At 45.9% G+C, this 14,304-nt stretch overlaps 1 protein-coding gene across 2 annotated transcripts; it reads left to right on the top strand.

Annotated features, from left to right (window-relative positions):
- The first annotated feature begins 3,553 nt into the window (after nt 1–3,553).
- LOC106555005 (LHFPL tetraspan subfamily member 5 protein) lies at nt 3,554–13,051 on the top strand. 2 transcript variants are annotated; one of them, XM_087710796.1, is made up of 3 exons: nt 3,554–4,561; nt 10,607–10,849; nt 12,959–13,051. In XM_087710796.1, the coding sequence occupies exons 1-3, from the start codon at nt 4,129–4,131 to the stop codon at nt 12,985–12,987; spliced, it is 705 nt and encodes a 234-aa protein (XP_087566922.1). In that variant the 5' UTR covers nt 3,554–4,128; the 3' UTR covers nt 12,988–13,051. The 2 variants fall into 2 exon arrangements, with proteins under 2 accessions (XP_087566922.1, XP_087566921.1); XM_087710795.1 differs by lacking the exon at nt 12,959–13,051 and having other exon boundaries at nt 10,607–11,749.
- The last annotated feature ends 1,253 nt before the right edge of the window (nt 13,052–14,304 follow it).

Genomic DNA, 14,304 nt, shown 5'->3' on the forward strand with positions numbered 1-14,304 from the left:
GGAGAGAAAGGTACTGTGTTAAACTTTTGAGGGAGGAACTGATCTGTCCTCATCCCACAATTCGGCTCAACTTGCAGCTGAGTTTACACTGCCGTTCACTTTCTGCCAGTACCTACTTCCTCCCAATTTCCTATAACAGGTACACATTTCAAAAAGTACAGTATGATACTGTAGACCCAGTAAGGAGGGAGCTAGTTGGCATATTGGCCACAGTAGTGAATTAAGAGGGAGGAAGCCCAGGTTCTAATCTCAGTTTAGGCGTAGAAGCCACCTGTCTGATTTTGGGCCAGTTACTCCCTCTCAGCTCTGATCCATATCAGACTGCAGCAAGTTGGCTGATAAAGAAAACTCCCTTGTCACATCAGGTATTGATAGCTTTGCTGTAAGAACTAGGAGAGCAGGCTGCAAAAACTGGGAGGCCTTGCAACTTTGTGGGACAAATGCTAAGAAAAACCACCACCAGCAGCCACATGATGCCCTCCATCCAGAGGTGGGTTCCTACCAGTTCTCACCTATTCGGTAGAACCGGTTCGTCAAATCTACCGAACTGGTTAGAAGAGGTTCCACCAGTGGACCCGGAAAGCAGGCCACACCTACAGAAGAGGTTCCAAAATTTTTGAAACCCACCACTGCCTCCATCCAATATTTGGGAAGCATCAATCCCTTTCCCTTGTTCCCTTTCTTTGTGACCTATAATGCTGGGCTATTCATTGGATTTGTTTAATCATTTATGATACGAGAAGCAAAATTACGTTGATACGTCCCATGTGATTTGTTTGGCTGCCTGCCCCAGCATTTTCTGATAGTAAGAACTGGTGAGCGGACCTGTGAGGAGGCAATTTTTTTTTGGAAAAGGATCAAAAATAGGCTGGAGGCAATAACGGGAGTTAAAATAGAATGGAAACCTGAAGTTTTTTTTATTAGGAATTATGTCGGTGAAATACAAAAAAGAAATCCAGTATTTAATACTATATATACTTACAGCGGCAAGGATTGCCTTTGCCCAGAAATGGAAAAACAAATTAACCCCAAATGAAGATGAAATAATAAGAAAGATTATGGACTGTGCCGAAATGGACAAACTAACTAAAGAAATCCAGGGAAACGAAGAATCAGAATTCTACCAGATATGGGATAAATGGATGGAGGAAAGAAACAAAAATCGATGAAAGAATATAACAACACTCAAAAATAATAGTTATGAGTAAAATGAGAGGGTTAAGAATGGTGAAATCTAAATGAAACACGATAGAAGGGGAAATAATATAAGGTGAGCGATATCGATTGTTGATTGCTAATATAAAAAACAGGAAGTTCCTGTTCTCACTGTATTGTATAAATGTGGTGTACGTCTAATTTGTGTGTGTGTGTGTATTTTACATGTTTGTTAATAAAAAATCTTTAAAAAAAAAACTGGTGAGCATTAGCCATCATCAGTTTTCTTGCTAACTGACATGGTCTGCTGAGGGTTTACCTTCTGCTAAAGGTGGCAGACAACCAATAGTTTGCTAGGATAATTGGAGTGGGGACAGAGCTAAAGATAACTGGCCAGTGGAAAAAGTAAGTGGATTCCATGTAATTTAGGAGTGGCATTTTTGTCTGAAGCCACAGGCTGCTCACTTTGATATATATAGTGTTGTCAGCCTTTGCTTTGCTGCTGCTTTGGCTGCCATTGAAACGGGGAGGGGGGGGCATGGTATTTGGGAAGGGAATCCTTATGTGCTGGTGGAAGATTCTAGACGCTGGCCTGACCATCTCATTGTGGAGGAAGGGAGTTTCCCGCCAAGATGAACTGTCCAGCATTCCATTCTGGTGAAGTTTTTGAAGACATCTCCCACCTGACAGTTGGGTGAATTATAATTGGACTATGGGCTGGGGTGCCAAGGGGAGGGGATTGAATTATACATGATATTCTTTGCTTTCGCGCCTAATTAACCAGATTCAGCTTTGCTTCGCTACTATTCGTTTGTAATTAGTAAAAGTACACTTAATTTCAAACAAATGGAGTTTCTTTCCTGGTTATTAAATGAAGTCGCACCTGACAAGTGTACAATCACGTCTCTTCGCTACTATTCGTTTGTAATTAGTAAAAGTACACTTAATTTCAAACAAATGGTGTTTCTTTCCTGGTTATTAAATGAAGTCGCACCTGACAAGTGTACAATCACGTCTCTTCACAGATAGCTTTTTCTGTTGCTTGTTTTTAATTTCCTCATCCCACCTCATTCTCTTCCCAGGTGTCTGCAGGCATTTTCCATTCCTGAATCTCCCCTTTTTGGTCTGATCCCATCCAACTAATGTTAACAAAAGCATTTCCTTTCCTTTCATCCTTCTCAATATCTTTTTGCCTCCTGATCCCAGTGTTCTTCTCCTCACTCTTCTCAGTTGCCATAACTCGTAGGGTTCCTGTTTTCTTGAGAAAAGACAGTCCAGTAAGGGTATCTCTCTTGCTGGTGGGCTGAGCAATATGGCAGCAGATCGTGCCAACGAGCAGCCCTAGTCCTTTTTGGTCTGTTTGGAGGGAAAGCTTCATTCCCTCAACCATGATCATTTTCTTTAATTCAGCAAACCTTGAGTTTTCCTTGGCCGTGTATGTTTCTCAGGCGCATCGTTTATGCTCCTGTTCTGTTGATGCTTAACACTCACTAGAGCAGTGTTTCTCAACCTTGGCAACTTGAAGATGTCTGGACTTCAACTCCCAGAATTCCCCAGCCGGCTGGGGAATTCTGGGAGTTGAAGTCCAGACATCTTCAAGTTGCCAAGGTTGAGAAACACTTCACTAGAGGGAGTAGGTTTCAAATTCATTATATCGGGAGCTTTAAGCATTCCAAACATTTCTCAGTGATGCATTCAAAAATCCTCTAACGTAGTTAAGAATCATCACATCTACGGTGCCAGTGAAAGAAGCAGAAAGATGCTGCTTATTCTCATCCCCCCCTGAATTTCTGGCAGAAGAACCTTGCAAGGTAGATTAGCAGACAGTCTTTCAGATATAGTTCTCGCTGCAGTGAATAGGTCTATATTGGCATATATGCCCATATATATCAGTGCAGGTGGCAGGAGGCTGAATGTCCTTTCAGAGCAGAGCAGCAGATAGCTCTGAGCTTGCAGCTCATCTCCCTTATTCCCCCTCTATGCGACACATCACGCAAACAGTGAGTGTGAAGTGGTATAGCCCAGGCAAAGATAATCACTGCTTCAACAAACTGACATAGAGCAGTTCTGGATGGCACCAGTCACATGTTATTTAAAGGTGCTTGCTGCCTCCTGCTGGAAGCTCTAATGCCTTCCCTGGCATTTGCGTCCCTGTAACTCACGCCTGGGGCGAATAGGAGAAAGGGAGCCTTGTTTCTACCCCCACCCGAGTCTCCTTCGTCTTTCCTTCGTCTCCTTTTCCAGTTCTATCAAGCCAGGGCACAATTTAGCAGTGGAGAGCTGGCGAACCTCGGCATCCGTCCTCTTGTGTGGAAGATGAATTGGGCAGCAGATGCTCTGAATCCAGCCCGATTCCTTCCTAATGGCTGTTGCTCAGAAAGACAGAAGGAGAGGAAGGGAAAAGGCCAGTGGGCATTTGGTCAAGTGGCTGCTTCTGTCGCCCGGGCAGGAGAAGTAAAAAGCAGTGGAGGGAGTGATGAGCTTGGCAAGGGACAGAAACCAATTCCCTCCCCTTCCCCCCCCCCCCAGCACCCAGGAAAAGAAGGAAGCCAATCTTGGAGAAGGAGGCAATGTAGCACTGCTCCCCCCCTCCTTCCTCCATCACCATCAGCGGAGGAGTGCCGAGGCTGCAGAGGGAAAGAGCTTAGCAATTGTCACCCCAGGAGATCCCTACGAGGCACAGGGAGAGGGAGGGGGGGATACAAGACTTTGCTGCCAGATTCCAGGGGTGGAGAACCTGAGCAACTCAGTGGAGAAGTGGAGCTGCCTGGAGCAGAGGTATGCAGAGTGATTTTTCCCAAAGGAGGAGGAGGAGCTGAGCCAAGGAGAGGAGAGTGGCCAGAGAAGGGGTGCATCGACTGGCTTCAGGCACGAATGCTCTCGTAGGATTTGGCTCCCCGGAGAAAGGAAAAGAAAAACACTTCTTGCAGAAAAGGACACTTGCAGCAGGTCCCTCAGAGGAGACGTTGGACCATGTTGGCAGCCCGAGAAGCGGCAGCCCTCTATCAGACCGATTTTGTGCGCAACGCCAGGGCAGTGGGCGCTCTCTGGGCTGGCTGTAGCCTCTGCTTTGGCATCTTGGAGGTGGTGGTGCTTATCCAGCCAGCATGGGTGCAGACAGCACCCCTCACCTACCAGCTGCCAATCTCCGGGGCCCTCTCCGATCCCAGCATGAGCGCCGTGGGCTCCTTCGGCCTCTACCAAGTCTGCACGGAGCAGGACGGCGTCCTCCAGTGTGAGGGATCGCTGGTCACCCTAACCCCCATCCCATCTTTCAAAGCAGCTGCTGTCTTTGTCCTGATGGCCCTGGTGCTGGTGATGGGCAGTGTGGCCTCCCTGGGTCTTTTCTGGGTCTGCAGTGCAGGGACCGTCTACAAGGTGTGCGCCTGGCAGCAGCTTTCAGCAGGTAAGAGAACCCGGGTTGGGTTGTCGTTTTTGAAAAGGCAAGGGAGAAACGTGGAAGGAGGGAAGGATGGGAGTGGGATAGGGAAGGAGCCTCCAAAAAGAGATGCTGCCGAAGCTCAAGTCTTTACACAAGCCACGCTGTAAACTTAGCAACTGCATTTGTAAAACACAAAGTTTGGTCTCTTCTTGTTGAGGAAGAGAAACAGTCGAATTCAGACAAAACCATGCAGGCTTCATTCAGAATAAATAGGAATGTTCAGACGCAAAGGTTATGTTTCCCCGTGACCCATCAAAACTGCGGTCCACTAAAGCGCGCCCGATTAAAGCGCGTACCTGACGTCATCAGCAGCGCGACAAATACGACCGCGGAGAAAAAAGGGCGCTTTAAAAAGCGCTTTTAAAGCAAGCCGATTCACATAAAGGTAAGGGTTAGGTTTAGGGTTAGGGTTAGGTTTAGGGTTACGTTAAGCGTTAGGGTTAGGTTTAGGGTTAGGTTAAGGGTTAGCGTTAGGTTTAGCGTTAGGTTAAGGGTTAGGTTTAGGGTTAGGTTTAGGGTTAGGTTTAGGGTTAGGTTTAGGGTTAGGTTAAGGGTTAGGCTTAGGGTTAGGTTTAGGGTTAGGTTTGGGGGGGGTTAGGTTTAGATTTACCCTTTAATTTAAAGTTTACCGCTCACAGCGTGCTGTTTTCGTCGCGCTGTGATGACGTCACGTACACGCTTTCGTCGAGCGCGCTTTCGTCTACCGCGGTTTTGTGGTGGAACCATGTTTCCCTTCCATCAGTGTCCCCGAGTATGCCAATTGTTCTTTCCTTGCTGCAATGAAATTGTTTTCTACATCCGAGTCAGCCTGCAGGTCCCTCACTATCAGGGATCCTACCTCCATCAAGCTACACTGCACACCTGGCCTTTCACCTTAAGAGGATCTTAAGCGGCAAAACTCTTCTCCTGCTCTGATCGGCAATAGCGGCTTTGAGAATGAAGGGGGTTCCCATCACCAGGCTTTGGAGTTACCAAGTCAGAGAGAGTGGAATACAATCCATGAGTAAGGCACAATGTGAAGCAAAAGTTAGTTCTGCATCCAGGTAGTTATAGTTTATAGTTTATAGTTTTATTGATTTGTATGCCGCCCACTCCCGAAGGACTCCGGGCGGCTTACAATAAAACAAGGGAGGGGGGAATAATACACAAACAACATTAAAATATACAACAATCACAATCTCCGGGGGGGCTGGATATATCGAAGGCCCCCCCGGCGTGCTGGAGCAGCCAGGACTTAACAGCTTTGCGGAAGGCCGGGAGGGTAGTAAAGGTCCGGATCTCCACGGGGAGCTCGTTCCAGAGGGCTGGAACAGAGAAGGCTCTCCCCCGGGGAGTCGCCAGCCAACATTGGCCGGCAGATGGAATCCGGAGGAGACCTAACCTGTGTGATCGAATCGGTCTATGGGAGGTGATCAGCAGGAGGCGGTCTCTCAGGTACCCAGGTCCGTTGCCATGTAGGGCTTTATAGGTAGCGACCAGCACCTTGAAGCGGATTCGGAGACTAATAGGTAGCCAGTGCAGCTCGCGGAGGATAGGTGTAACGTGGGTGTACCTGGGTGCACCCACAATCGCTCGCGCGGCTGCGTTCTGGACCATCTGGAGTCTTCGAACACTCTTCAAGGGCAGCCCCATGTAGAGCGCATTACAATAATCCAGTCTTGAGGTCACAAGGGCAAACCCAGACGCCATTCTAAACAAGCTAAACTCTGAAACTGGTCTGAGTTTTGCAAATGAATATTTGTGCGTTTGTTGTGTTCACTTTTTTTGTGGGGGTGTGCCCTGATTTGTTTGTATAATAGTATATAGAAGGCTGTAGAAAACATGCAGGGCTGGGGAGGGGCTGTTTTGGAGGCCGCTGCCCACTCTTTTCAATCATTCTTTGTGGCAATAAAGGCTGTTGGCTTGGTTTAGAAATGAATGCTAACTTGGCAGTTGAATTATGAGCTCAGGAGTCCTGAGTGAATGAAGTGCTTTTCTGCAAGTCTCGTTCCTTTCAATTAAGGTAGGGTAGGATAAGTTCTTGATGGACAGGATCATTTATTAATTAGCAGGAGGATAGTGCCATAGATGTTGATATCATTTCAGACAAATGGTTGTCTAATCTTTTTGTAAAAACCTCCAGTGAATTGAATTGAATTGAATTTTATTATTTGTATGCCGCCCTTCTCCGGGAAGGACTCAGGGCGGCGAACAACTCAAAAGTTGAAAAGGGGAACATAGAACAGAATAAAAATAATTAAAATAAGCAAGAATCACACAACCACACAAGTCGAGAGGGGAGGGGAACTCATCAACCCCAGGCCTGCCGGCAAAGCCAGGTTTTGACGGCTTTTCAGAAGGCCTGGAGAGAGGTGAGGGTCCAAATCCCTGCGGGGAGTTCGTTCCAGAGGGCCGGAGCTGCCACAGAGAAGGCCCTCCCCCGGGTAGTAGCCAGGTGGCATTGGCTAGTAGACGGAACCCGGAGGAGGCCAACCCTGTGTGATCTAATGGGTCTTTGGGAGGTAATGATGGAGTACCCCCAGCTTTCAGAAGTTGTGGGTGTCCCAACACTGGAGGTTTTTAAGGAGAGATTGAACAAGCATTTGTTTGAAATGGTAGATAGTTTCATGTTTGAGCAGAGGCTATGCTGACTCTGTAAACCGCTTAGAGAGGGCTGAAAGCCCTAAGAAGCGGTATATAAGTCTAACTGCTATTGCTATATTGCTATTTGCTATTGGACTGGAGGACCTCCAAGGTCCATTCCAACTCTTGTTATTCTGAAATGCCAAAACATGTCGGGGCCGATCGAATTGAAAAGCAACCAGTTCTTATCTCTCCCCGCTGGCTTCAGAATTGTGGGCCCTTTAGAGAGCATCTTCAATGGCCCCTTTTAACTTGGAAATGCTGGGATAGGAACTTCCACAGGTTGAAGCCAATTGTCTTGAGTTTTCTGTGTGAAATAAAAAATTCTGGTGATCTAAGAGCACTTGTAGAGCCAAGGTGGCGCAGTGGTTAAATGCAGCACTGCAGGCTACTGCTAGATCAGCAGGTCAGCAGTTCAAATCTCACCGGCTCAGGGTTGACTCAGCCTTCCATCCTTCCGAGGTGGGTAAAATGAGGACCCAGATTGTTGGGGGCAATATGCTGACTCTCTGTAAACCGCTTAGAGAGGCCTGAAAGGCCTATGAAGCGGTATATAAGTCTACTGCTATTGTAAATGATCGTTTTTGTTTCCTTTCAAATGCAACATTGGAAGAAAAGATATGAGTTCTACGTGGCTAAGGTCCCGCATTAATTCAGATTCAGACTGGGAAAGGTACCTCAGAGCCCATAAGGCATGCAAGAAGCCCTCTTGGCAACTCTGTAAACCGGGTTTTTCAACTCCCTGTGTGGTCAAGAGCATGTTTGAGGGGCTTGTGCACACTATAAAGGAACAGTGTTAAAACCTATTATCCCCTCACTGCCTGTATAAGCAAAATTGGGATTTGCTGTTTCATTTCAAACATAAATCCAAGATAAATGTGGAATGTACAGCAGGAATTTCTCTTTCAGAAATAAAATCCAGATTTCAGGAATTAGGCCAAACTTTGTTCAAAATATGGTTGTAAATGTGACAGGGAAGTATTATTGACTTGCAATGAAAATATTTTATATTATTAAGTTGCAAGGTTCTATAACAGTTTTCATATAGAGTTTAAAATCTCGTGATGAAAGTGCAGTAAATGGTGTGTTTCTTTCTTGTACAACCTCAGGTATTTGTGGCACTGTCATTCATTTGCTCTACATGGGGCTGCCCCTAAAAAGTGTTCGGAGACTACAATTGGTCCAGAATGCAGCCGCGAGAGCAATACTGGGTGTACCTAGATACACCCATGTTACACCTATCCTCTGTGAGCTGCACTGGCTCCCTATTGGTCTCCGAACACGCTTCAAGGTGCTGGTTATCACCTTTAAAGCCCTACATGGCCTAGGACCTGGATATCTCTGTGACCGCCTCCTGCCACATACCTCCCAGCGCCCAATAAGATTTCACAGGGTGGGCCTTCTCCGGGTGCCATCGACTACACAATGTCGCCTGGCGGCTCCTTGGGGGAGAGCCTTCTCTGTAGGTGCCCCGGCCCTATGGAACGATCTACCCCCTGAGATCCGGACCCTCCCCACTCTCTCGGCCTTCCGAAAGTCTATTAAGACCTGGCTGTTCCGGCAGGCCTAGGGCTGCTAATCTTTGATTGAGCTTCAGCCCCATTAAGATTGGGTGCATGTTGTGTCCTTTTTAATTCGCTTGTCTTGTATTTTTAACTTTTTAAACTTTTTTTAAAATTGTTTTTGATGTGAGCCGCCCGGAGTCCTTCGGGATTGGGCGGCATACAAATCCATCAAAACCTTAAAAACCTTAAACCATTTATCACTTTTAGGAGTCACGGCACTGCAAAGTTGGAGGATACCTGCTTTCAACCAAACTGTTTTTTCCCCACCTGGGATTCTGCTGCAAAAGAGCAGGCATCCAGTCCTGCCTCATTTAGCGACCATTTGTAGCTATTATTACTACAGAAACTTTGCAGCCAATCCACACGTTTGTGATCTTCCCCGATCTGTAAAGAAAAGGACAGTTGAAGTAAGATCTTTAGGATGGTCACAGTTGCAATCAGTGACAGCCTCACTTAATGACTGAGTTGCCAGTTCCAATTGTTATTAAATGAGGACTACCTGTATATATCTTAGGGTTATTTACACTCATCCGGTCAGCAATCACACTGCCTGCTGATATATTTGTTAAAACAGCAGAAGAGAACAAGCAAATATGAAGCTGCCCGTTACCTTGACAGCAGGCATAGTGAAATTTCACCTGTTTTTGTCAGGCCAGGCTGGGGGAGGGACGGACAATGTAGAAATTAAAATAGAAATCTGCAGCCTGCTAATGAGGTTAGAGCCACCATGGATGCAAGCTGGGAGAGGGGGAGAGATTTATTTGGACACCTTCTCTCTCCTTATGCCTGTCGGTGGGAAATGTGCTTCCAAAAAAGAGAGAGTTTGAGACTCATTTTTTGCAGAAGAAAACTCTCCCTTCTGGGTTCAGTGCAGCAGCAGGAAGAGGCTAGTAATCCCAGTGGAAGCTTCTTTGTTATCTTCCATCTCCATGGCTGATTGTAGTGTTGAAAGAAATGTCCTTCTGGGTTCGGCTCCAAGTGGGGAAGAAGACACTGGAGACATGGAGGCTGCTTGGAAAGATGGTTTATTGTTGGACAGGGCCACATGGCTTGAGTCCTGAACAGAAAAGGTGATCACATGCTTCAATGTTGGTGGAGAAGAAGAGAAGGGCTGAGGAAGGGGCTTGCTAGGCTTTTTATACCCTGTTTAGTCCCACCTCTCTGTTTCCTGTTCCTGTGGTAAGAAATGTATTCGGATTGGTTGTCAGACTCCCATGGGGCCATGCAGGGGCTACTCTCTAGGCTGTGTTTTGAATCCAGGTATGGATGACTTCTCAGATGCCATGAGGCCAGTTGAGTAAAGTTCCAACATTATCATGCCTTTACTCCCCTCCCCCCCTGGGGCTGCAGTGGAGAAGTCTTTATTATGTAAAGTGGACTAGCCTGGCCCATTAACAGTGGGGATGGGCAGGAAGCTACAGGCAACTATTCTGTCTTTTAAAACATGTTTCTTTCTCCTCACATCCGGAGAAATAGTCTGCCTTTTCAATATTTCCTAGGGTATTTCATTTTTCTGGGAGAGGGCTGGATGGTAACTTCCCGCAGTAGGAGGCCGTTCAACCCCAAACCAACTTGGGGATCTCCCTTGAGTGGAAACCAACTTTCTCCTGCTCTAGAGGAGACTGCGTTCTCACCTCTGCCTAAAGCATTCCTTGTTTTCTTGAACCTAGTTATGCATCTCGTGTGAACTGAACCACAGGGAGGAGGATATGAAGCCTGGGAAAAGTCAGTGGGTTTGTTGTATTCCACAAGAAGTGTCTGTATGGACTCTGTTAATTCTGTCTCTCTTTCCTCTTTGTCTGCCCATCTCTCCGTCTCGCAGCAACGTGTCAGGCTCTGGGCTGCCTGGTTTTCCCAGATGGCTGGGGAGCGCCAGAGGTGAGGGCTCTGTGTGGGCCCCAGGCCAGGAGCTACACCCTGGGTACCTGCTCCATCCACTGGGCCTTTACTCTCGCCTTGCTGGGCATCGCCGATGCGTTGGTTCTGGCCACCCTCGCTTTTGTGCTGGGAAACAGGCAGGATGCTCTTTTGCCTGCAGGCTACACACCACCCCGGGAGGGAAGAGGTAAGCATGGGCACATCTTGTGCCTCTTCTGTCTTGGGTAACAAATGGAGCCAACGGATGCTTCTTTGACAAAGCCAGCGCAGCCACATGAGTCGTTGCTTAGTTACAGGCAGTGAGACACCCAAATTCAATTGGGATTGAAACTGTCCTGCCACTGTCGTTCTGACTGCGATGTGAATAAAGTGCATTCTTTCTTGCCTCTTACAAATATCCCTCCCTTTGTCTTCCACGTGCAAAATAATAATTTTTTAAAAATTAAATTTGGATAAATCTCAAGGAATACAAATTATGTGCAAAGGCTCCCTAAAAAACTGGGAGCTGCAAACCTGTGTCTTCTTCAATTTATGCTAGTCTTTGGAAGAGATACGGAAGCATTCTGTTCTTGTGACTAAATGGTTTTGGGCAAATCCCAAGGTATTTGTCTCACCTCCCTCCCCTTTTTGGCTACGACGGGAAGCCCAGACTAATTTGTTCGGGGTGGGCTTGCATTAGCCTTGATTTGTGGGATATGTTAGGACTAATAAAGCTGGGCTGGGAAAAAAAAATCCAGATGATTATTTGATAGAAATGAAGAATTGGAGTTTTCTCCCCCTCTTTGATCTTCTGCAGCCCAGATACGATAATCCCAAGTATATCTCAAAAGCTGATACCAGCAGGTTAGTGAGGCTTACTTAAAATATATACATACATTTGTATACTATTTAGGGCTCATTTGGATGATAAACAGTTGAGAAATTCACATAAGAGTCAAACACCCAATTGCTGGCCTTTTAATCTTCCATTTTACTAGTACAGACTGACATGTCAGGACAATTATAGGAAATTAAAATGGCACGATTTTGTTCCAATTTAAAATGTTGTTGCTACGTCTGCCAAAAAAAAAAAGACTTATTAAGGATAGAGAACATGATGTTGGCATCCCTCAAGTTTGCAGAGTGCTCTGTGGGAAGCTCACATGACTGATTGGCGTGTAAAGCTTCAAAGAGCCAGCAAAAATTCCTTGGACTGCAAGGTTAATTATCGCTCAAGCATGATGGCAGCTAAAGTCAGGGCATCTGGAGGGCCCTCAGCTGGAGACAGCTGGCTTAACATTTGCCTGTAAATTGAGAAACCATGTCAGAAAAGGCGAAGCTGAAACTCCCAGCTTTTCAATATTCCCTTTCTTCTTCAACGTGCATGCATTGTGAAGGACTTGCACGCAGGTGCGCGTATGACTACCAAGGGAGCGGACAAAACATCAGGCCTAACACATTTTTTTTTTAAAGAAAAAGTACAATTATCTGCAAAAAACACACTTCAGGAAATGAACGAAGCACTTTTGTCTGACTGGGTGATTAGCCCTCATTCTGTACCCCACAAGTGAGTGTCCTCCTTCTTTCCATCCATCCATCCATCCATCCATCCATCCATCCCTCCCTCCCTCCCTCCCTCCCTCCTTCCTTCCCTCCTTCCTTCCTTCCTCATAATGCATCCTTTTTAGGGTTGATAAGTATTTTTAAGTGGGTTTTAGTCAGTGGTGGGTTTCAAAAAATTTTAGAACCTCTTCTGTAGGTATGGCCTGCTTTGTGAGAGTGGCTAGCTGGCCATGTGACCGGGTGGGAGTGGCTTGCCAGTCATGTGACTGGGTGGGCGTGGCCAACTTGTAAAATGTGGTGAAACTTGCTTAACAACGCTCTTGCTCAGCAACCAAAATGTTGGCTCAGAAACTCTGGCATTTGAAGCACGCAAGTCTTAAAGCTGTCAAGTTACAAGACCCTCGTACCCCTAACCCTTTAGGAAAAAAAAACCCAGGGGTGTTCAAACTTGGCAGCTTTAAGACTTGTGGACTTCAACTCCCAGAATTCCTCCTCTCGCTCTTCATTTTGATGATGGACGGGCGGGGGGGAGAGGGCGCTGGAACTGGTTTCTAAACGGCCCTGTAGATTTGTGGAACCTCTTCTATAGAAGAGGTTAGAACTGGCAGGAACCCATCCCTGGTTTTAGTGCTATTTTAGAGGGAGTGGGTACAGAAGCTGGACTTTGCTTCAAAACCCCCAAATGCCTTGGGCATCGCAGATTTCAGAACGTATCTTATCGTGTCCTCCTTTTCTGCTTGTGGTACGTGCTTAGGTGTGACTTCAGCGCTGACTCCAGACTGATCCCAACCAGCAGACATTCTCCAGAGTTGGATACGTCACGGTTTTACTATACCCGTTGCAATAAATTTTAGAAAACGCTGATGGTGATGGTGTCTTATTAGTTATTAGTTATTAGAATCTTTCATGGCTTTTTGAAATTGTTTGCATAACCCTTTTCTCTCATTCAGAGCCGGACAGCAAAAAGCTCACAGACAATATATGGCCTCCTAATTCTAGACTTTTGCATGTCGAAACTGTCAGAGAGTCCAAATTTGCCAGCAAGTTATATAGAGTAAGATGATTTCCAAGTGATGTTCAGCAGGAAATGACAGCAGGTAAAGCCATTAGCAGGTTTAAATTTTAGTATTTAAAATAATCCCCAAGTCCCCCCACCTCCCCAAAATGAAACAAAGGTCAGAGGGTTTCAGATCTGTCAAGACCGCCATATTCCCCGAGGCCTTTGGTGGATGAAAAAATGCAGTCGAAAATGAAAAAAAGACCTAGTTCCCCAAAAGTTTCCAATTCCTGAAATTGTTTGTTGTCAGAGTCCTCTATGACATGAAAAGAATTGGGGAGAAGGTGTGTCCCTCCAGGAGAAGACTCTCTTGATGTCCAAGTTGCATTGAACTCCTCATTCAATATGACATCCGGAAGAGAACGAAGTTCTCTTTATGTATACGGCCACCCTACTTACCTTCAGTGATTCCCAGAGGCTTACAAAGATAAAACTCGTGGTACCCTGTGGATTGATCACCATCTCTCTTGTCAGAACTTCTTGTTTTGTTTAAGGCAAGTCTACTAATAGAATACCAATATAGTTTGACATGGAAATCATTGTTTTTGAAGATTCTTGACTTTTGAAAGCCCAGACTGTTTATTCAGCACCAACCTCTTTCTTCTAATAGTACCCTCTAGGCCAGTTAGGCCTTTCTAGATTTAGCATCAAATTCAGAGGTGGGTTCCTACCAGTTCGCACCAGTTCGGTAGAACCGGTTCGTCAAATCTACCGAACCGGTTAGAAGAGGTTCCACCAGAAAGCAGACCACACCTACAGAAGAGGTTCCAAAATTTTTTGAAACCCACCATACACACACACACACAGAGAGAGAAAGAGAAAGAGAAAGAAAGGAAGAAAGAAAAAAAAAGAAAAAAGAAAGAAAAAGTGAGAGAAAAAGAAAAAAAGAAAAAAGGGACAGAGAGACAAAAGGAAGGAAAGAGAGAGAGAGAGAGAGAAAGAAAGAAAGAAAGAAAGAAAGAAAGAAAGAAAGAAAGAAAGAAAGAAAGACAGACATGGCCGGCAAGCCACTCCCACCAGGTCACATGGCCGGCAAGCCACTC

Source organism: Thamnophis sirtalis, unplaced genomic scaffold, assembly GCF_051295495.1.
Source record: "Thamnophis sirtalis isolate CommonGarterSnake01/CBP01778 unplaced genomic scaffold, rThaSir2_p1.2 scaffold_3, whole genome shotgun sequence".
Taxonomy (NCBI): domain Eukaryota; kingdom Metazoa; phylum Chordata; class Lepidosauria; order Squamata; family Natricidae; genus Thamnophis; species Thamnophis sirtalis.